Below are 24,142 nucleotides of genomic sequence, written 5' to 3'. Positions count from 1 at the left end.
GGCATTTTACACAATCAAATGTTCCTATCCCCCAATCTCTCTAAAATATCACACAATTGCTTAGACTAGTGATTTGTGTTTTGCAAACAAAAGCTCAAAAATGAGTACTGTGCCAAAAATATATATATATACAAAATGGAGCTAAATATGTCCTATAAAAATATCAGCAAAAGAAGTGTTTCATAAAAAATGTGGTGGTTTCTTGGACCAGATCATCAAATGATTATCGCATTGCCCTATATCACCAAAGATTAAACATGGCGTCTTTGCACAAGGTTAAAATGACATGCCACATGGTATTAGAAAGTGATTGAGTTATATTAAACTTGGCAGATTTCCGGTTTGAGGTGCTTCTAGATCACCCCAAAATAAGGCATATTTAGTTAATGAGCTGTAAGCAGATAGCGTGGGTTTAGATGTTTTAAATAGTTCAATGCATAAGGCAATGGTTGAGTGACAAGAGGAAGTACGCTGTAGTTTATGGTGTATAGTCAAAGGAAGGACTCGTTACTTGTGGGTTACCGCTGGGATCAGTATTTGGACCTGTAACTTTTTAATAAATTTGCTATATTACAGAAACTCTCAATTTCGAAGGTAGGTATGTAGGTAATTGATGCCTTTTGCAGAAGTTACAAGGGTCTGCGACAGGGTAGACGTTCCTGGTGGAAACAAGTCTAATGATTTCAGTAAGAATGGTCGAGAGTCTGGCAGCTGAAGTTTAATGTTGATAAATGTAAAATAATGCATTTGGGATTTAAGGATCCCCAGGGAGAATATAGCATCTGGGTACTGTGGAAAGGAGTGATTATTTCTGTGGATTTAAAGGCAATGCAACAAACGCAAGCAGGGTGCGGGGTTGTATGGCGAGAGGCGTTGGTAGCAGAACGAGGGATCACTTTGCAGATCTTATTATTATTATTATTATTATCCTTTATTTATATAGCGCCAACAGTTTACGCAGCGCTTAATACAATACATAAATTCAAGGGATATGACAAGACAAGAATTGACAGACTAAGACAAACCGATACATTTGGTGGAGAGAGCCCTGCTCGCAAGCTTACAATCTAGAGGGAAATGGGGTGACAAACATAAGGCATAGAGAAAGGGTGAGAGGTATTGTGGGGGTTGTATCGATGACAAGGAAGTTCTAGCAGCTAAGATGGTGCGGCTTCTCTGAAGAAGTGGGTTTTTAGATGTTTCTTGAATGTTGGGAGGGAGGGAGAATGCTGAAGGTTCCTTGGGAGAAGATTCCAGAGATATGGGGCAGCTCGAGTGAAATCTTGTAGACGGGAAAAGGAAGAGGTGATGAGTGAGGAGGAGAGCCTTAGCCCATGGGAGGAACGTAGGGATCGAGTAGGAGAGTATTTGCTAATGAGGTCAGAAATGTACGGAGGAGCAGTATTATGGATGGCCTTATATGTCAGTACCAGGATCTTAAATTTAATTCTAAAGGTAATTGGGAGCCAGTGGAGGGTTTCACAGAGGGGGGAAGCAGAAGAGGAGCGACGTGCAAGGAAGATGAGCCTAGCAGCCGCATTAAGGATAGACTGTAGAGGAGAGAGTCGAGACAGTGGAGTGCCAACCAGAAGAGTGTTGCAGTAGTCAAGACGGGAAATGATAAGGGAATGAACCAGGGTTTTTGTGGATTCTTGGGTGAGGAATGGGCGGATACGAGAGATGTTTTTTAGGTGCAAGCGGCAGGATCTGGCGAGGGACTGAATGTGAGGGATGAAGGAGAGGTTTGAGTCAAGGATGACCCCAAGGCATCGGGCCTGGTTAGTAGGAGAGATAGTCGTGTTGTTAATGGTGATAGAGAATTCAGGTAGTGGAGTGGAGATGGAGGGAGGGAAGATAATGAGTTCAGTTTTAGAAAGATTAAGTTTCAGGTAGTGTTGTGACATCCATGAAGAAATAACAGACAAGCAATTGGTAATACGGGACAGGAGAGATGGAGAGAGATCAGGAGAAGACAGGTAGATTTGGGTATCATCTGCATATAGGTGATACTGGAGGCCAAATGAGTTGATTAGTTTGCCAAGAGATGAAGTATAAAGAGAGAACAGCAGAGGGCCAAGGACTGAACCTTGGGGGACACCAACCGAAAGTGGAAGGGGCGATGATGTCTTGCCAGAGAAGTTGACAGAGAAGGAACGGTTAGACAGATATGAGGAGATCCAGGAGAGAGCTGTATCTCGAATGCCTATAGAAGCAAGTGAGTCTAGAAGAAGGTGGTGATCAACAGTATCGAAAGCAGCAGAGAGATCCAGTAGAATTAGAATAGAGTAGTGACCTTTTGCTTTGGCAGAGAGCAAGTCATTGGAGACTTTTGTTAGAGCTGTTTCAGTAGAGTGAAGGGGTTTGAAACCAGACTGTAGAGGGTCAAGGAGGGAATTAGAGGAGAGGAAGTTAATGAGGCGGTTGTACACAATCCGTTCAAGCAGCTTAGAGGTAAAAGGAAGCAGAGAGATAGGGCGGTAGTTAGACAAACAGACGGGATCTGAGGAAGGATTCTTTAGAATTGGTGTGATTAGCGCATGCTTGAAGGCAGATGGTACAGTTCCAGATGATAGAGAAAGATTAAATAGGTGGGTAAGTGATGGACCAAGGGATGGATATAGAGACTTTGTAAGGTGTGAAGGGATGGGGTCAAGGGGACAGGTTGTTGGGTGAGAGGAAGAAAGAAGAGTGGCTATCTCTTCTTCGGTTGTAGGGGAAAAGGCAGTTAGTATAGTAGGAGTGGAGAGAGTGGTGTTGAGTGGTGTAGGAGGGAGTTGTAAGGAAGAGAGGTCTTTTCTAATAGTCTCGATCTTCTCTTTGAAGTGGGCAGCAAGATCTTGGGCAGTGAGAGAGGTTTGTGGTGTGGGTGTGGAGGGACAGAGAAGGGAGTTGAAAGTAGAAAAAAGGCGTCGTGGGTTGGAAGAAAGAGAGGATATGAGAGTGGAGAAGTAGAGCTGTTTGGTGAGAGAGAGGGCAGAGTTGTAGGTGTGGAGCATGAATTTATAATGAGTAAAGTCTTCGCTGGATTTGGATTTTCTGAAATAACGCTCAGCCGTGCGGCAGCACTTCTGAAGAAACCGTGTGGTTTTGGTATGCCATGGTTGGCGTTTAAATTGTCGGGGGTAACTTGTAGTAATTGGAGCTATGGTGTCGAGGGATGAAGCAAGTGTGTTGTTATAAAAAGAGGCTGCTGTGTCTGGGCAGGAAAGGGTTAACATGGAAGGTAAGAGAGGTTCAAGTGAGGCTGACAGTTGGGTAATGGTATTGTCTGGTAATGGCCTACAAGTATGAGGTGAACGCTGTAAGTTTGTCTTGTTAGGGGTTAGCACTGGAGAAAAGGATAGAAGGTGGTGGTCAGACAGAGGGAACGGGTAGATGGAGAAGTCTGAAAGGGAGCATGATCTGGAGAAAACCAGATCAAGTGAGTGTCCCTCGGTGTGCGTAGGGGAATTAGTCCATTGAGAGAGACCAGAGGAGGATGTCAGGGAGAGGAGTTTGGAGCTTGCAGAGTTGTTAGATATATCTAGAGGAATGTTAGTCACCCAGAATAAGACAGGGGATATTAGGAGAGAGGAAGAAAGGGAGCCAGGCAGAGAGGTGGTCAAAGAACTGTGAGGTAGGACCTGGAGGGCGATATATGACAGCAATTTGAAGAGAGAGTGGAGAGAAAAGACGGATTGTGTGAGTTTCAAAGGAACAGAATGAGAGGGAGGGAGGGCTTGGTATATTCTGGAAGGTGCAGTGAGGTGAGAGAAGGATGCCTACACCACCACCCTTTCTGCCATCAGGCCTAGGAGTGTGGCTGAAGTGTAGTCCTCCGAAGGAGAGTGCAGCAGAAGCAGTAGTGTCATGGGAGGGGATCCAGGTTTCAGTAAGAGCTAGGAGGTTAAAAGCATGGGATAGAAAAAGGTCATGTATACAAGCAAGTTTGTTGCATACCGAGCGGGCATTCCATAGGGCACAGTTAAAGACGGGAGGTAGCTTATGGTTGGAGATGATAGGAATAAGATTGGTTAGGTTGCGCATGTTGATTGAGTTTGCTGGTTTAGAGTGATAGGAATAGGGAAGACTATGTGGGGGACAGGGGTAGTAGAGCAAATATAGGTAGGTTTCACATATAAAGGTTTAGTGTAGAGGTACTGGGATAGCTTTGACGGCAGACAGATGGGGAGGGATAGGATCTGGAATGCTTTAATAGGGAGTAGTGGGTAGTAAAGGGATCTACCGTTTGGTGCCCTCTACTGGCGTGTTCCAATAGAGCTGGTACTTAACTGTCTATATATTAGAAAACCACTGGGGCGGGTGGGAGAGGGGCAGGGAGGGCGGGCGAAAAATCCCAGTTGATTGTGGGGAACATGAAGGTGGGTATTGCAGGTTGTGAGGGCTGTAATAGAGAGTGTTAAATAGTGTTAAAGTGGATGGGGGCAGTAAGAGGGCAGATATAGGAGATAAGGGGTTAGTGGAGCAGAAAGATAGAAAGTAAAATATAACACACTTAAGTAGTGACAGGCATGACATAACTTTTACCAAATAAAAACAAATAAAACAATCAGTGGAAAAATGCTGCAACTCCCAGTAAGGGCATTCCTAGGCCATAAAGCATAGATAGACAGAAAAAGAAAAAAAAAAAAAAGGGTAATAGACAATTCAGGCTCAGAAACAGGAAAATGATAATAACAATACAGAAAACAATAACAGATAATAAAGGAGATCTCTTGGTCCACTCTGTATACCTTGTAGCAAAGTATGCAGGTTTGCTTGGGCTTCAGTTGATTGTGGGGAACATGAAGGTGGGTATTGCAGGTTGTGAGGGCTGTAATAGAGAGTGTTAAATAGTGTTAAAGTGGATGGGGGCAGTAAGAGGGCAGATATAGGAGATAAGGGGTTAGTGGAGCAGAAAGATAGAAAGTAAAATATAACACACTTAAGTAGTGACAGGCATGACATAACTTTTACCAAATAAAAACAAATAAAACAATCAGTGGAAAAATGCTGCAACTCCCAGTAAGGGCATTCCTAGGCCATAAAGCATAGATAGACAGAAAAAGAAAAAAAAAAAAAAGGGTAATAGACAATTCAGGCTCAGAAACAGGAAAATGATAATAACAATAACAGATAATAAAGGAGATCTCTTGGTCCACTCTGTATACCTTGTAGCAAAGTATGCAGGTTTGCTTGGGCTTCAGTTGATTGTGGGGAACATGAAGGTGGGTATTGCAGGATCTCTGGCCAGACCTCACCTAGAGTATTGTGTGCAGTTCCTGAGACCCCATCTCCAGAAGGATATTGACATTTTGGAGAGAATTCAGAGAAGGCCTAATAAAATAGTGAAAAAAATATCAGGAAAACCATATGATAGCTCAATATGTATAGCTTGGAAAAGAAAAAGTGGAAATATATATAATACATTTAATATAGTTATCTAAGTTTATTTCAAAAATGGAGAAGTGGTCATATTAAAAACGAGATGTAATTTAAGGAAGAGAGTGACAGATAAGTAGAAGAGCCTCCCAGCGGGAGTGGTAGAGCCTAATACAGTGAGGGAATTCACGTATGCATAAAGGTATCCTGAATCTCATCCAATATGGGGACTGATTAAGGATACAAATAGTTACAACGATATAAAAAGCAAGCGTGTAAAGAAAACGCTAAGACACCCTGTTGTTGGTTGCCTCTGTCATTTCAATCTCTTAGCAGGACCTTAAATTGCTGATTTGTTTTTGAAAGCTTTTGTATTTAGGTTGTATTTTTCCTGCTTTACATTCCCAGGTTTATCGCGTGGTTAGTATCTGCTTGGGAAGCCCCCCAGACACCTTTTCGTGGGAGTTCCGAGACAAAGAGAAAAACTTTCACAAGATTGGACCGGTAACACCGCAAGAGTTTTACCGGGAGCACGTCAAACCCGTCTACAATGTGGAGGACAAGGTGAGTTCTCGAGCTTCAAAACAAATACAGGGGTTCATTCATTTAAGGAGGACAGAAAATGTGAGACTGTCTTAATACAGATGGGGTTGACCAGGCTGCCCAAAGCATCGTCCAACCATCCAAATCTGTAGGAGTTACCGAAGGACAGGATTAGTGAAATATGGATCTCAAACGCCCTACATCTTCTAGATTATACTCCGTTTCTGAAACACCATTCCCTTTTCGTGTGGATATGTGTGTATATAGATATATATTTCTGAAAATAGGGGGGAAATAGTAAATATTTGCCCTATTAGTGTTGGCACCTTGTCTGTAAAAGAAAAATTAGAAGTATTTTCCGCTGCCATGACTTTTTAATCAGTCTTCCTGCTCCAGAGATTAAAACAACATCCCCACCCTCCCCTGTCACTTCCCGTCGCTCTGTTTGTTCACCAGTCTATCGCACAAATCCATCATTCCCACCACAAAGAACTATGCCGGCTTGTCACGAAATACACTGTTTACATCAGACTTTCTTCAAATCCAGTAATACGTAATAGTGACCACCTGTATTCATGCAGGATCAGCTACATTTTCAAACTTTGATTTGGGCGCATGGATTACTTGAATTCTTTTGGTTCATACCATACGTAGCTGTCTTTACCGACATAAATATCCGCCTTATCAGACCATGGACGACTATGGGCTTCGTGTTCCTCTTCGTTATGTTTTCTCTAAATGCTAGCAGTCTGTTCATCTTTTGGTTATGTTGATTGGAAGTCCAATTTCTTTTGGCGCTGCTGGAATAAATGTTCTTGGTGTTCACCTTATTCGTTAGAGTCCACATTGGCGTTTTGTATAAACATCAACAGAGGTGCTACGGCAACCCAACGCCAGAAACAAATAAGGACGTTTCACGTACGGAGACCTGGTAGCTCCACACTTGTTTTGTGCCAAGACTCCTAATCATAAGCCGCCACTATTCTTTGAAGCACCCCATTTTTTCGTTGGGTCTTCATTTTTATATTTTCATGAGCGTTTTGAACCAAAAAAAAACATATGAATAACTATAATGAATAATATATTTTGTTGCAGATATGCCTTGTGAATGATCCCAGGCCACAGAATGAATTTGCCAAGCTGTATACCGTTCAGTTCCTGGGAAATATGGTGGAGGGTCGGAAGACTATGTACAATAACCAGCCTATTGAGATCTTAAAAAAGATGGCCGCCTTGTCTATTAAAGATGGCGAGGTGAGTCTTTGTTCTCGATAGAGTGCACTTATTGCTAAAAAGCCACCTTGTTGTATTGGGCTATATTTATACTATTGCAGTCGGACCTTTTGCTTGTACTTAGTATGCATCCAGACATCTGGGTGAAAGCCCACGGAAGTGCGCTGCTTGGTGTTTCTCATGCAGTGCTTGTACGGCGTAATTCTGCAGCAGTTAAATGATGTTGTGTTGTACAGAATGCCACTTTATTCAAGGCCACACAATGACACGTGTTCAGATATACTGTGTCTCTTTAATATTCATAGGAACCAAAACCAGCAGGCATACCTCTATCATCCCGTGTGCCAACATAGGTCTTTGTAGCTGCGCATGCAGACTGTGTAATTCACCCATTTTTAATTGTTTTCCTTTGCTTTTTTTGCTGCAATTTCTCATTTTACAGGCTGTGTGGTTTGGCTGTGATGTTGGGAAACACTTTCATGGAAAGTTAGGCATCAATGACATGAACATGTAAGTTTGTGGTTTCACCTATTTTTCCTGTTTACCCCTCGTGTGTTCGTATGTATGTATATATATAATATAATATATAAATGTGTGTGTGTGTGTGTATACATTTAAATGTAACCTTAACAGTAGTGTAGTGTTTATAGAAATGTATAACTTCATGCATTCCTCTTTTGCTAGCGTTTCTAGTCTTTCTACTGAGCTCTCCATAGGGCATATTTACCCAGAGTGAATGCCTGTTCATCTTCTTTTTGGTTGCCTAAGCTTTCTGGGATGATCGGTAGAAGTGTCACCCCTGTAAAATGTTTAGCTTTGATAAGACTTTCAAGAGGAGGCTAAGAAAATCCAACTTCTCAGTCAACCTCTTGTCAAGAATATAGTAGTGGGTCCCCTGAACTCTCTGGATGACAGGGACCGTCGGGAATCAACCCCCCTGCTGGCATTTAACTGGGGATAACTGGAATTGTCCACTAAGGCATAGTGTACAGCACTGAGTATGGCAAAGTTACGTTTCTTTAAGAAAATATATGTATGGGAGAACTTCAGCTGGCTACCTCTGTCTCCAACAACCTCCATCAGCACAATATTTTGTTTCCCAATCTAACCTTTATTTTACATGTTGGATGTTTATTCATCGTTATGTTTCTTTCTGCCGCTCTATAGTCATCTGATTTTGCTCGTATACGCGTTTAGCTTTTTTTTCTGTGTACAAACATTTTTAGATTTGACCACGAGCTGGTTTTTGGTGTCTCCGTTAAGAATATGAACAAGGCTGAGAGGCTCATTTTTGGGGATTCGTTGATGACGCACGCCATGGCCCTAACTGCGGTTACTGAGAAGGTAAAATGAAAGCATGTTTGTAGTATGTCCATTTAACATAGACACGGGAACACCATCAGTATGCACTAACTGTCTATGTCCAGCACATCGGCATCCAGGGGGTGAATGGGACGCCCATCAAAGAAGGTTCTTCACATTAATGCAGATTGCTCAACGGCTGCCTGAACTCGGAGATTTCTCTGTTGACAGTTAAGCTTGCGATTAACGTAAAAAACACAAACTCCTGTCACGGTCACCTTAGCACTTGAACCCTCCATACTCATAATTGTTGGATTTTTTACACTTTAAAGCATTTTTCTTAATAGGCCTTAATTGTGTAGCTTAAAGTATTTGTGGTGCAACTCTAGTCAAATGTATTAGATTATTCCTCAAACTATTTAGTTATATTAAGAAACTAGACATGACTTCCAGGGGCGGGCCCTAAGGTGATGGCCGCTTTCATGTTGAGCTCTCGAGCGGGGTGCCGTTAATTGGGTTCCTTCGGGTCCTGGTTGGGGCTCCCCAGCTTTGCACACCCCATGTGTGCAGCGGGATAAGCTGGTGGCCAATTTCCCGTCATCGTGGCTCTCCACCCTCCACCCCGGGAGTCCGGCCTGGAAGAAGGCCCGACCGCGACTGCCAGAGTGGGGCCTTGACCCTCCGGCACCACCTCCTTGTGGTCCCCGCGATCGCCCGCTGCCCTTTCCACCCCTGTCCCGGTGTGGAGCGACGCACCGCATTGTCCGTCCGGCGGCCCCGTCTGACTGCCGCCTGTCTGTGCCGCACGCGGGCTGATCGCGGCCTCCACTTACCTGCTCCTGCCCCTCCGTGCCGTCACCGGCGTCCTGCCTGTCTGCTGGATGCTCCTGCGCCATCGCTGGCTATATGCTGCTGGGCTTCCTCTGTCTATGGAGCGGACTGGATCGGACAAGTGGTGAGAAGAGTCTGCAGAAGCAGCCACGTAGCCCTCGTTTTATTTAATTATATATATATATATATATATATATATATATATATATATATATATATATATATTTTTTATTTTTTTTTTTATTTTTCTTTGTCAACTGGCAAACAAACGTCCTAATACTCCTTTTGACTGCTACATCAGCCTGATCTTTTACACGTTACAAACTTTATCGATTGCTTGCCTGCTTGTTGCAATGTAATATTGCTTGATACCATTCGTCGCCCTTGAATCATTTATCTCTTCCCTGCACTTATTCTTTGGTTTACCTATACCACAGTATGGATACATTTATTGCCATGCCGCAGAAGAAGCTGACAGGAAAAGCTAGTCAAAAATCTAGTCGGGAGTGCCCTAGCTCGAAATCGAGGCCGCGGGAGGCCTCCCAAGATACCTCACCGCCACAATCCCCTTCTTTGGAAGATGTGGTCCCGACGCTCTCGCCCCGTCCTTCCGCCATGGCATCAGAGACAGCTGCGGAGGTGGCGAAGGTTTTATGGCCCCTGTTTGACTCTAGGTTCCAGGAGTTAACTTCTAAAATGGACGCTACTCTGGCTCAAATCTCGGCTAACTCGGCCAAAATTACAGCGCTCGAGCAAAGGCTCAGTGACCACGAAGATACGATCCAACAGACTCGGACAAGCTCTGATCATACAGCTACTCTTGTCTAGGCTTTGCAGGAAAAGATGGAGGATTTGGAGAACCGGAGCCGGCGAAATAATCTGCGCTTTATAAACGTTCCGGAGACGATTAAGTCCAATCAATTACTACCGACCCTGCAGGAGTGGTTGACGGACTCCCTGGGTCTTCCTTACTCTAAAGATGATCCACTGCTCATAGAAAGGGCCCACAGAGTGGGTCCGGACCGCAGGGATCCCAACTCCAAACCTAGACCAGTGATAATCCGCTTGCTCAACTTTCAGGATCAAGAAAGCATCCTGCAAAAGTACAGGAAGGTCCCGGAACTTCTCTTGGATTCCAATAGAGTTCTTATTTTCCAGGATTACTCCGCTGTGGTGACTGCGAAGCGCAAGGAATTCACCCCCTTATGTAGGCAACTGTTTCACAACAACATCAGGTTCCCCTGCTATATCCTGCAAAGCTGCGGATTGCACATGACGGATGCCCCAACCTTTTCACCACTCCTGCCGAGGCTGCATGTTTCATGGCTCAACTGAACCTCTCCTGAACCAGGAGCACCCTGACCTGATGTGTCCGGTGTTGTCTTGATCCTGCTTGTCTGCTTCTGCCACACTACTTGCCAAGATCCTCCCTTAATGGGCGACGCTGCGTTTAAGTTATGTCTCTCTCGGAGACTCACCTCGTTCATGGTTATGTGTTTTTTCTTTTATTTTTTTTTTTCTTCTGGTTTTTGTTTTACTGTTATTTGGGTCATGGCTCCTCGATGCTTAGATGCTTGGCTGTTGTCACAGTCTCACTCTGTTCTGGGGAACCCCCTCTGGCGCTGGGACCGGAGGGGACCCCATGTATTTGATGGTCACACATATTGTTCACTTTCCAAAAGGGGTATTGGCTAGCTCACTATCTGCCACGCTCATTAGCCTGGGTACGTCCACACGCCCTAATGCACTGAACTTCTGTTCGTGGAATGTCAATGGTTTAAATACCCCGGTAAAGCGCAAATTGGTAGCCACTTATTTACAGAGCTTATGAGCCCACGTGGCTTTCCTACAGGAAACTCACTGGAAAGATGTTGAGGGCCACACTCTTAAGGCTCCTTGGATTGGTGAATGTATCTCGGCTTCTTATAAGTCGAAATCTAGGGGGGTAGCTATCTTGTTGCACAAATCACTGGATTTTACCAGGCGTTCCACGGTGATTGATCCACAAGGGAGGTATATCTTATTGGATGTTACGATAGAACACAAACGCTTGCTTTTGATGAATGTGTATGCTCCAAATGCCCCTAACGAATCTTTTTATTGTAAACTATTTGATTTAACTACTGTTGATTTTTCTGATGTTATTGTGGGGGGCGATTTTAACTCTGTGCTGGACTCTAAACTGGACAAGTAGGGTTCTAACAGACTCTTACAGACAGACGACCTCACAGGGGTCTGTTTATTGACACATCATTTATGCCTTGTGGATCCTTCGTGGGTATCGCACCCCACAACTAGGGATTACACTCATGCTTCTAGAGCACACTGCTCCCTGTCACGAATAGATTTTTTTTTGGTGTCGCCCTCTCTTATCCCTCATGTTACCCACACCTCCATACACAACATTGTTATTTCCGATCATGCCCCTATCACTTTGCGGTTGACTTTGGGTTCTGTCACGCTGTATACACGTCACTGGCGATTTCCTCACTACCCTATTAACGATGATTTCAAACTGTTCTTAGAAGCTACATGGGGCAATTTTGTAGACGACAACTGTGAACACGCAGACAACCCGACTCTGTTTTGGGAAACTGCGAAGGTGGTGTTGAGAGGCCATATTATCTCCTACGCTTCTAATTGGAAGAAGGACTGGAATGATAAATTTGCTAGACTTAATCAGGATACGAGTGTAGCGTATTTGGATTATATACGTGACTCCACTGACGTCACGAAAGCTCGTTATCTTACCACTAAGGATCTTTTGGATACCTTTTTACAGGCTCGAGCTCGGTCTCAGATGGACTATACTCGTGCAAGATTTTTTAAATGGGGAAACAAATCGGGTAGCTTGTTAGCAACTATGGCTAAGCCAAAGGTTCCCAGACATAAAATCACACACATTAAAACCCCACTCAATAGACTTGACATCGCCCACGATTATTAATAAACTTTTCCAAGATTATTTCTCCACTCTTTATAAAGCCGCTCCGGACGATTTTGATATTGGGATTGGCCTGCTTCGGCGGGCGTCTTTGCCCAAGCTTACCCCAGCCCACATAAATATCTTGGACACTCCTATTTTGGAGGCAGAGGTCCAGTCCACCATATCGTCCCTACACAACTAAAATCCTTCAGCCGCACATTAAGGGGACACTGACATCGTTGTTTAATTCCATTATTCAGGATAAGCCTACAATTGCTAATTTAACTGCTGCCCGCACTTACTACCTAAACTGGGTAGGGATGCCACATTAATAACTTCCTACAGACCGATCACTTTAATCAACCAAGACATGAAGATCTTGGCGAAAATCTATGCTGATCGCCTGCAAACCATCTTGCCTTTCATTATCTGCCCTCGGCAACTGGGATTTTTAAGGGGGAGGCACTCGGTACAGGGTATCCGTGCGGCAATTGCAGCTACTCTAGCTTCTCCCTCACTTCACCCCAATTCCTATCCTACCGTTTTAAGTTTAGACGCTGAAAAGGCATTTGACAAAGTCTCCTTGCCTCATTTGTTTCGGGTTCTAAAATTCCAACATTTTGGCCAAACTTTTTTGACATTAATTCGGCAGTTATATTGTAATCCCTCCACGGTTATTACGACTAATGGGTTGGATTCTCCCCCGATTATCATGGAACGGGGTGTACGTCAGGGATGTCCCCTTTCACCGCTGCTTTTTAATTTAGCTTTGGTTCCTTTGCTACGGTTGTTTCTCTTATCTCGCAATATCCCGGGTATTGATGTGGGTCCCCATCAGTTGAAAGCTTATGCATTCGCGGATGGTGTCCTTCTCTATATTACTCACCCACGTCTTACCATACCGCTTATTTTTGACCAGTTGGATACATACGGGAAAATTACGGGATTTGTCGTTAATAGGGTTAAGTCCCGGGCTTTGTGTCTGTGGCCCTTGAGATCCCCCCCAGGCATGCCTAATCTGGGAATACAGTGGGGATTAAAATCGTTCTTATATCTGGGGGTGAAGATACTTAAGTGCCCGATTCACCTCTATAGCTTTAATTATAAACCTATGGTTTGGAAGATCGCAAGGGAATTGCAGGGTTGGAAGCAATTGCCGCTCTCTTTCTGGGAAGATAGCCCTTCTTAAGATGGTGACATTCCCCATATTGCTATATCTCTTTCAGTCTTTGCCACTTTTTTCTTAAACGAGTAGATGAGACACTCCTAAATACTTTATTTCGACGTTTTATTTGGAATAACAAAAATCGCGACCTTTGGTTTGCAACGTGAACAATCAAAATTAGGTCTTAACCTCCCTGTCGTTCGGGATTATAATGTTGCGGCCTTATATCGATATGCGGTGGACTGGATCTCTTGCTCCACCACTTACACAGATTCTAAGTTGGATCAGCGTTTTAGCCCCTCTATTGCTGTCCAGGCCCTTCTACATACACCCTGCTCCCAACTTCCGTCACACGTTGGGGACAATCCTTTGCTTTACTCCACTATAAAATCCTGGAAGTTGGTCAGACTACGCTTGGGTCTCCAATGGCGATACTCTTTATTCCAGCCTTTTCTTCAAAACACGATTTTTCAGAGTGGTCAGGCATCCAACGTTTTTCGAGTCCGGGCGACACGGGATACGCAGTATTGCCTTTTTTGACCATTCCTCAAGGACGCTTCTGCCCTTGCTATCTTGTAGGGATAGACTTGAGTCTATTACCATACCTTGGTTCTCATACTTGCAAGTACAGAGTTTAGTCAGGTCGCAGTTGGGCCCTCTCACACTGCCGGACTGGACCAGTCCCCTCGATGGACAGATTAGGCAGCCTTCTTCTACTCTGTCTTCTACGAAGTTTATCTATAAACTGATACACACCATACCTCACCATGACTATTTGCCAAAAGGTTTACTAGCATTGTCCACACGTTTTCCTGATGTCACGGGTGATGATCTACTCCATAGCACACTGACCACCTGTAAACTATTACCAGCTAGCTCCTACCTAGACATGCAACTTAAGATAGCACATCAGGCCTAATTATCCCCCCATAGACAATTTTTTATCGGCATAATACCAGTGGACGCTTGCCCAAAATGTGGTTTTGCAGATGCTGACCTGTTTCATAATTTTTGGGCTTGCCCTCTAATTCGTGTCTTCTGGGCTACTATTCAAACCTTTTTGAGGCAGTTATCAACTGATGCTTATTGTATTGACCCGGCTGTGGCCATTCATGGCCTCGTCAGGATGGGGGGGGTCCAGAGATGTGACATTTTTTGTTTTTCTTTTTGTTATTGTATCACTTGTCTCCCTTTATCTGGGACTGTGTACTGTTCTTTAACGTTTCTGAGACAGTAGCTGTATCGTTTTGTTACGATGTTCTTGTTCTTTGTTCAAAAATTAATAAAAAGAGTTAAAAAAAAAAAGAAACTAGACATGCCTTTGTGCAGTGCCAGTGCGTTTCAGCACTTTTAAAAGACCATGTCACCTCTGCGTTACCTACAATAAGTCTGTTCTGAACGAAAGTCTTTTCATTCTACTTCCCCTGACTGTTTCTGTTGCTGTTAATAACTGATCCCTTTTTTTTTCAGCCCCCTGGTCATTTTCTTTATTGTTGAATTTTAATCTGCTCATGTTCTCAAATTGTTGCCCCCACCTCCAGCGACTGCCTCCACAGAGCCGCCCCTGGCATGCAGGTTCCCCTTTACTCCGAGTATCGCAAAGAAAATGAAACAAGCCCTAAAATCTTCTTACGAAATACTGACCTAATGAGTGTTTTGTGCTGCCAAGACCTTGGGAGTGTGGTTCATTAAAATCAAAAAAACAATCCCTGGCCTCCTGGTTTGGCTTTTATCCCCTGGATCGTTTCAGAATTGTCTTTGCTATGGTTTTTGTCTGGCTTAAATAAGAAAAATGCAGCGAAACAAAAGAAGGGCAAGTTTTCTGGGAATTTGTGTCCTGTGATTAGCGACGGCGAAGCTCTGTGAGACTCAAACCCACAGCTGTACTTGAGCAATATTAAAACCTCGCTTATACTTGTTTTGTGTGGGATCAACATGTGATTGTTGCCTTTTAACTCCAGAACTTTGCCCAATAACATCAAAGACAAAGGGATTATGAGCCACAGCATTCTCATGGAGGGGCAGCTTCTTCTGCTCGCATGTGCTTCTAATCTCAGAGGCCGCGGTTAGGTCTATAAGTACCGACCGTTTTTATAACCTACGTTTTCCTCCCTTTTTTAAAGAATCGGTTATCATGGTTGCTGAAATCAATTAAGTCGTCGCCTGTTGTCTATTTTATGACGTCTCCTTTTCAAATTAAAATGAAACAAAGTATTAATAAACTTGTGTTTTGAGAGTCGTTAAAATTATTTTGGGTTCAGAATGCACAGCAAAGGAATTTGTCAAAAGATCCATATCGTATAGAATTAAAAGGACCCCTCTATGTATGTATGTATGTATAGGCTCCAACCGTAAATTACTTTCTTCCGCAAAGATGTATAATGTGTGTAATTTGAGAGAACAAGTTCACGCTTGCCGTAAGGATACCTTTTTTGTTTGCTTTAAGATACCAACACTTCCTCAACCTTCCCATTAAGCCCAAGAGCGTTAATAAAGGAATTTGACGGGAGAGATGTAAATTATATATTTATTAAATACATTTTATGTCCAATGTCACGTTTGTACCTTGAGATCTGATATTCCCAGTGGTTTTGATGCATATTGTAGAAAGGTATTTGGTTAGTTAACACAATAAGTAGAAGTGTCAGTACAATACTTTAGAATTACACAGCATAGTACCCCGTATCTGCTGATGAGAAAAGGAATTATGGCTACATGTGATGATTTGATGGGTTATTTTTTTTCCACTTACAAAACTGCATTGATCTGTATTTACGTAATTATCTTTCCTCCTACCAGGATGATCAAGATGGAGAATATGAAAAGTGGAGAGTGGAAAACTCATGGGGAGATGATCGAGGGAATAAAGGTATGATGGAGATGTGGCTGGTGGTGAAATGCGTTGCAGTTGAGAGTTTAGGTTTTAGAAACATGTTTAGATAAAACAGAGGGATAAAAGACACCAGAAGCTCCATGTGAAACAATGATCAGCACAAACCCGATGAGAGGCAAGTCTCAGGAGCAGCCAGGCTCACCGGACGGCAGTAAAACATCCTTTATTTATGCGAATAGTGATAAAGCATCCTAAAATTGCTTAATCTGCAGTATAGACCCCGCATGGCACCCAATTGCCACCTAATGCGTTTTGTGCGGTAAGCTCTTTGTCATACTTAAGGCAACATGTTACAAGCTGCTGTAAGCAGGGACTCGAACCTTTCATTTAATGAGCGGTACTTCAGGTTAATTAATGATTTTGACATCTATGGCACAATTATGAGTCGTTTCAGCACTTCAAACCTAAAAACTCTGTAAGCTTGGGATTGTTTGTTGGACTGATGCAATATAGGTGTGGAACTGTTTTAATAAAGGCAAATTATAGTGTCATTTTGTAAAATAGCAGATATTTTGCTGCCCAGGAAGCCTCCCACACAGACCCATGTAGAGTACCGCTTTAAACCCACCTTAACATCCTCATTTTGCCATGTGTCCATACGCGGGTCATACTGAATTGGATGACATCAAATACCGAGCTAGAGATAGAGCCTTTTTGTAACAGAGGGGTATAGATGAACTGGTAAGGATATGCCGCGTGTTGTCGTAAGTTCTTTTAATGGCTGCTATGAAAGATTGAACAGTCGCAGAGGAAAGGATCCAGGGCCATGTTGAAAAAAAGGTTTGCATGCTTTGGCAATGCAGGTGTTAAAATTTGACTGCTATAGAGGGCATGTATGTTTCCTATTTCAAGACCCAATTAGCTAATGTTTCACAAATATTTGGCTTCTTGTGGACTGGGGTTTAAATGTCTTCCTATTACATTTAGAAGTAGCGGTTTTAATCTACCCTCCTATGTAAGCAATATATATTGCTATGTAACATGATGTCTTTGGCATTTAAGTCTATTGGGACTTTTGCTGAGGATGTATTTTTTCCTTCATGGAGTTGCTGGTCTTCTGGGCTGTATGTACTGGCTATACTGGGAGCATACTGGATATTGTAATCTGAGTACCTCTTGTTCTGTAAATGTAGCGTTGCTTGAATACGTTTCCCCGTAATTCCTAACAACTGGAACCCAACAGGATAACTTGGGCTATCTGTAGCGGGTCTCTGCACCAGGGTCAGGCCATGGGATTCCACATCATTATTTAATATTACTGTTTTGATGTAATATGTTCCTCTGTATCGCTGCCAAGACTAATGCTGTACGCTGTTTTGATCATTGTGGGTATGAAGTCTGTGCCAACAAAAGCTTCCTAATGACCAGCCTGCTTGCTTCTCGGATACTCTTACGCTTTAACTTCAGTGGTGCCTGGTGGGTAACGACTTGCTGTCCCTCTGGTAGCCAAAAGGCACTGGTTGTACCATAATTTCACCTGCCCCCCTCCCCCCCCCCTAGGACTGCTAGTGTTTGTATACCTTCTACTTTGTTTATGGGCCAACAAATTATGCAACGCTGTACAATTTAAATGGGGCAGTAAAGTCACAAAACCCATATACATTAATACATACAGGCACATCTGGAGATGAGAGCCCTGCCCATGAGCTTGCAATCTAGCCTTATGGTAGTTTTATACAAAGTTTCTGGCAGGAGCTTTTGAGGGCCTCGCTCGTGAGCTTACAATCTAAGGGAGTAGTAAAATGAAACAAAAGGAGAGGTGAAAGAGGGAGTAGGGCGGTAAAGCAGTAAATAGGGCGAAGTGCTTTCAGGATGCCGTGGAGGATGTATAAATAAAATTGAACATCGTGGTGAGCGTCTTACGTTGTTCCTTGAGCCAGACAGAGACATAGAAAGGAGTATTTTACATTAATAGATATATTTTTACCGTACAGTGTGCATGAAATGCCTTCAGACGCCGCTCTAGCCCTGTAACTTTGTATCTTTGTCCGTTTCCCAGAAGTTGTATCTGTTCCTGTACAGGATTTATGGTATTGATGGCATTGAGGCAGCTGCTACAATAATGGGAAGTGCTGCCTGCTTCCTCGTGCCTCGGATTTCCTAATGTCTTGACCTGGAAATAAAGGGCTATCAGGATGAGGAAGCCTTATTCCGTCTGATAGGCCATAGATTCTGGAGACCTCACCCTTAAAATAGACTTGGCTCTGTGTTGGCTTTTCTGAGTGTCTTTTGTTTAGTCCCTGTTCCTCATGGTATATTTCACAGCACAGCTTAGTACATCAGGTAATGGCATTGGTTTAGAGTCCAGCCTTGCTTTTTGGGGTCCGTTGGTTCACAACCGGTCTGCAAGTGGCCTCTTTATGTAGCAGAGCCTAGGAGTCTGGCCGGAGGGGGCCCTTGATGTTGGAGTCGCTGGCGCTTTCCCTACATCCCAATTGCCAGGAGGTAGCACTCGTTCTATCGTGGGGTTTGATAATTGCTATTTTGTGCAGACGACCAAGACCATGACCATCGTGGAAGTTGTATTTGCACAGAAGTAGGTGTCCTACCGTTATATGAAAACCGGATAAAAATCTTCACATTTATACATTAGCATCACAGGTGAAAATAGGCGTACTTTTACAATATTCTGATGTATTTGTCAGCGGAAGACCGGTTTCTGTAGTTCTGCACAATGATGGCTGTGAGGGGAACTATGATGGTAATTAAAAAAAAAAAAAAAAAAAATACGAGAAAGTGTGCAATATAGTTACATGACCTAGTAATTAATATAAAAATGTTATGGGTGTTTTGGGTGACTAGTCTGTTGGTTTTGGCCAGTCCTGATGGTGAGCTACTTTTTGGCATGGATTGTTTTTTATTTTTTAGCAGAACCCCTACTGTAGAAGTTGGTTTCCTATTTTTGTTCTCTTCTTCTCCCAAGTGACTTTTAACACTAATCTATTCATTACGAACCCAGATTTTAGGCAGCCAGGCATTAAGGATTATGGGTGTGTTTAAGAGTTTTTCATAATAGAATACATTCTCAAAATAGCATTTTGTTGTTCTGTTAATCACCTAACCATAGAAACCAAACCTTCATTCATTGTGTTCTATGGGAATAAGGGGGGGGGGGGGGTCATTGTAACCCAGAAAAGTTTAAAAGGTTAGCCGTAAACGGGTTGACAAATTTAGTTAATATAGATAGGAGGCAGCCTAAAAAATGTAGGAGCCAGGAGCTTCCGTCTGGAAATGGCATCGTCTGATACAGCGTGATGGGACTGAAGGAGTGTGGGACGGTGATATGCGGGGGGGGGTGTTTGTGTAATTGAAGCCCCAGATCACTCCCACCAAGCACGTTGCTCCCCTGCATGAGCCTAGGTGCTAGGAATCCATTTCTTGTTACCATGGTGACCTGGCGCCTGGGGTTTGTCGACCCATGGTCATAAACCTACTCTTGTGCTATAATTACTATATCAGCCCATCTATAAGAAGCCCTTGGTTACTGGCTACATTTGGAAATTTAAAAGCTTTATGAACAATAATTATAATTCATGGCAGAACGCTACCAAATCCTGGCGTGTGACATCCAATGGGCAAATAAACATTGTAAACATTCTGCATTTTGAGTGTGCGTGCGCGTGTGTGTGTGTGTGTGTGTGTGTAAGCATGTATTGCTGGACTGTATACATTATAGTATATGAGAAGTATATACAAACATTATCTCATTAGCCTGGAAGTTCCTACAGGGTAAAGAACGACTGTTAAACACATAGGGAGAAATCAACACAGACGTAAGCGTGTTCAGGTCACACAGCCAGGCACATTGTTTCTGATTGTATTATCCAGGAGGAATTTGGGTGGTATTCAGAAAGGAAGAAGGGAAGGCGAGAAAGCACAATGGCAGGCATGTTGCCTATCTTAGCCCTGCATCCCATTTTGATTATGAAATGCACGAGAGACGTGTTATGTTAAAGCATTCATTCTTTGGCAGACCTGGAAGTTGAGACTTCCCTTGTTCCTTCGAGGGCTCAGATAATGTGTTTCAGTGTTTTGGTTTCAGCCAGCACTACGCTGTTTAGTATGTAAATTAGCTGTAATTTAAAGCAAGACACAGATGTACTTCGGAGAAATATGGCATGTTAGTCTGTTTATTGTTCTTAGGTATGCGGTTTACATATACCGTATGTTCTAAAGCTGTGAACACATGTCTGTTGTATTTACAATACTACTTTTAGGACATGTTCAAGTCTTCATTTAAACATAGGAATAAAATAACTAGGTATGAATAAACTTCATGGTCTCATTTTACTTAATCCTCTATTTTCTTTTCCTTTTTTCCTCCCCATGTAGGGTACCTTATCATGACTGATGACTGGTTCTCTGAATATGTCTATGAAGTGGTGGTGGATAAGAAGCATGTTCCTGAAAACGTGCTGGAAGTTCTGAAGCAGGAGCCTGTCGTACTACCAGCCTGGGACCCCATGGGGGCTTTAGCTTAGTAGACAAATGACACGGTTCTTTCCTATTAACCCTCTTCATCTTCTAGACTAAATTCTCTTCCCATCTCAGAAATACAGAAAACCTGCATGTTTTTACTTGAAAATGGGATGGACAGGTTCCACTGCACCTCAAACCTACTTTTTGGGAGGACTGTATCTTCATCTGGCTCATCACTTCCTGACGAGGATATTCTTTTATCCACATACATCCACACCATTTTAAGACTTTAGAACACAATGTCCTTTTTTGATATGTTTGTCGTTTGTCATTTGTAAGAAAATTGTTGTATTGATATGTAAAAAAAAAAAAAAAAAAAAAGTTGAGTGACGCATCCACAAATATAATTTGCTATTTTCTATCCAGCCTACAAACTATGGGGGGGCAGAATGAGAGAAGGGAATTTTAGTCCGCCAAGATTCAACAGAATCTACTTGCTGTAGTGATGTTGATTATTACACACCATTCTTCCGTGGTGATGTCATGTTTTCTTTGATTGCTCACATAGTATTGTTTGGCTGATTAAGCTGTAGTAATTTTACCTTTTAAATTTGTTTTCAAGTCTTTTAAATAACCAGGTAATTTGCCATTTTTTCCATTTCCTGTAATAAAACAATCGGTATTTCTTGGTATAGATGTCCTTCCAGATGCTGTGGTGTAAAATTACTATGATACTTGGCTAATTGACCAGAGATTCCCTCTCCATTGACTCAACCATAAACTATTCAGTAATTAACTAATTAGATAAAAAGCATAGTATTATTGGTACTTAAATACAACTACCATACTTTCCCTGGCCCTCAAACCTCGGTCGATATTGTTGGGTATAGTTTGTCTTTGTAATCATTGGCGTGGTAACTTCAAAGACATATATGATGATTTGTGGTGGGGAGAGGGTTCCCAGTGTTCATGTTTTAATCTCCTTTTTTTATTTATTTTTTAATACCCTCATCTGTCACTTAGATTTTTTGGTTCAGTTAAAGAAAATACAGAACAGTTCTGCTAATTGACTGGAGCATTTTCTTGACCTCTACTGGTCAAAATGTACTTTAATGGGATCATCCCATAATAATCAAAAGTTTCGTTTTCCAACTTTTTAAACATACAAGACTGCCATATAGTCCATTGTTCTGACAATGCTAAGTGCCAGCTTTATACGTCTTAAGTTATGCTTTGATATATTTTTTCACTTTCTATACCACCAGAAAGACCCATAGCATATGTAGAACACCAACATTCTCCAGTACGATAGAACAAGAGGTCATAATCTAAAAACTATAGGGTCAGAGGCTTATATGTAATTTAAGGACATTTTTCTTTACTGTGAGGGTGGCAGATAAGTGGGACAGTCTCCTGGCAGAAGTGGTAAAGCTTAATACAGTGAAAATATGACATGCTAAAGATTTTAAGTATGTGGTACTGACTGTCCCTTTTCTCTCATCATTGAACGAGTCCATCCATTATATATCACTGTTAAACCACCAAAGGCAATGGACGCTTTTACATTACTGAGATGATGGTAGAGCATGTTTCTCTAATCCCGAAATAATTTTAGCTGGCAGACTTTAGATGATGTCCTGGCTTAAGTGTAGGAAACACTCGCACCCAGGGCCTGTTTTGTAAGCACGCAGAGGCAATATTTGGCATTGCAGATGAAAAGTTGAAAATGTTCTTTGGATCGTATCGGATAAAGGGACCTTTTTAGGTATTGACGGCTCATGGGGCTCTACGTCTTTCTCTCACTTTGTTGATTTGACAAAGGCTATTACGCCCTTCCAAAGACTTTTATCTTCTGTGGGACCAATATACATTTGTCTCCTCAAATTCCTAATAATTCCAGCATCCCAGAGGGTATCCCTTTCACTTGAACATACAGCCTGTGGATGGTATTACTGAATTACTTAATTGGCGCTTATCGGGTACTATGGGGTGTGATAAAGCATCATTGCAGTTGTAATCTACGTGGAGAATATAACTGCAAGTTGGTACTTGTATAAAAGCAATTAAGCAGCATTATTGTGGCTACAACTGGAAATTTTATTTTTTTAGGATACTTTTAGGTTAAAGGTTCTCACCTGTCTTCTGTAGAAATCACAATAAGAACACAATGAGATGCTACCTGGAATATGCTTACCATTAATCTATTAAATAAAAAAACAGGTTTTGAAAGCGTGGCATTCACTTCAGTCTTCCCAGATGTTGGAGAATATCATGGATGCAGCAAAATAACTCTTGGGTACCACTGAGTGTTATGTATGAAATGCTGCAGGGTTCAGAAATGTAGGAGGGAATTTTTATGATTTTGTTTTTGTTTTCATCATTCACTAAATGGTGCTTCTGAGATTTTTTTGTTTTTTAAATAAAAGATCAATTTCAAACACTGTTCCACGCTTGCTGTTACTACTTTGTGGTTTATTCTTTGTTGCTTGGAAGTCTGCCTTATTGTTTCTTAACTTTACTTGAAAGCATCTAAGATTCAGTGGCTACTATAACAGAGCCTTCGTGTCATCCATCTGCTTTCCTGAGATGCATCTTCTGTGGAGTTAAAACTTCCCAGGTCAATTTGGTCCTTATTTATTCTATGATGGAAGGAGGCACCAAGCTATGATTACTCTTGTATAGCCAGATTCTCCCCATAATGGAAACCCAACTCCTACTGCTTTTCACAATGCGTTACCATCATTTGCGCCGTATTTGATGGCAAAAATTACATATTTAAGTGCCATCTCCCCTAATCAAAAGGTTGTGGTTGTTAGTACATAGGGTCTTTAGAGAAGTTGATGATACCTTTTATTGGGTCAACATAAAATGTCGAGTCAATAAGCCTTTAAGAACCCACTGAGAGCTCTCCATACAATGGGACTTCAAATAAAGGCTTCATCTTCTCAATACAATTCCCAATACAGGAATATACATTTTCTTTATTAGGCTGATTGTCCACAGAATTAAGGTTTTTTAAGCAGAAAATACACATTTAGTTTCCTAAATCTTTAGTACCGAGTTAAGGAGTTAATCGCACAATTCTTTACAGGAAGTGAAATGCTTCCTTGCGAGATACAAGAGGTCACAGCTCTCAGCTCGAGTACTTTTTATTTTCTCTATGGGATCCAAATATGTTGGAAGGAGCTTCACATTTACTAAGTACTGTTTGCCAATAAATCCTAGCCAAGCAAGGGGAGGTTACAGCAACTATACTTTGTGACATTGCATGATGATCCAATTATTAAAATAATGAAATGCAAAGTATAATTGTTGAACTAACCATTACCAGAAGTGAGGTCAGCTGTTAGAAATGATTCTGTGTAAAGATTCTACAGGACATCCAGAACGCAGTCTGCTTTCCATTTAAAAATATTTCATAGTCTTCACTAGTAAGAGATGAATTGGTGTTCATATTTAATGGTGATTC

The 24,142-nt window shown here is 42.2% G+C and overlaps 1 protein-coding gene across 1 annotated transcript in view; it reads left to right on the top strand.

Annotated features, from left to right (window-relative positions):
- Positions 1-20,735, top strand: part of LOC149286085 (bleomycin hydrolase-like) — a 31,094-nt gene extending 10,359 nt beyond the window's left edge. Inside the window, exons 7-12 of the mRNA XM_089494422.1 lie at positions 5,770-5,925; positions 7,000-7,158; positions 7,580-7,647; positions 8,364-8,481; positions 16,161-16,230; positions 20,587-20,735. Of these exons, the coding sequence (XP_089350548.1) occupies positions 5,770-5,925; positions 7,000-7,158; positions 7,580-7,647; positions 8,364-8,481; positions 16,161-16,230; positions 20,587-20,735 (720 nt within the window). The remainder of the gene's footprint in view (positions 1-5,769; positions 5,926-6,999; positions 7,159-7,579; positions 7,648-8,363; positions 8,482-16,160; positions 16,231-20,586) is intronic.
- Positions 20,736-24,142: the final 3,407 nt, after the last annotated feature.

The sequence above is a fragment of the Sceloporus occidentalis genome, unplaced genomic scaffold (assembly GCF_023333645.1).
Source record: "Sceloporus occidentalis isolate IW3139 unplaced genomic scaffold, rSceOcc1.0.p SCAF_72, whole genome shotgun sequence".
Lineage (NCBI taxonomy): Eukaryota > Metazoa > Chordata > Lepidosauria > Squamata > Phrynosomatidae > Sceloporus > Sceloporus occidentalis.
This window is presented reverse-complemented; position numbering and strand designations above follow the sequence as displayed.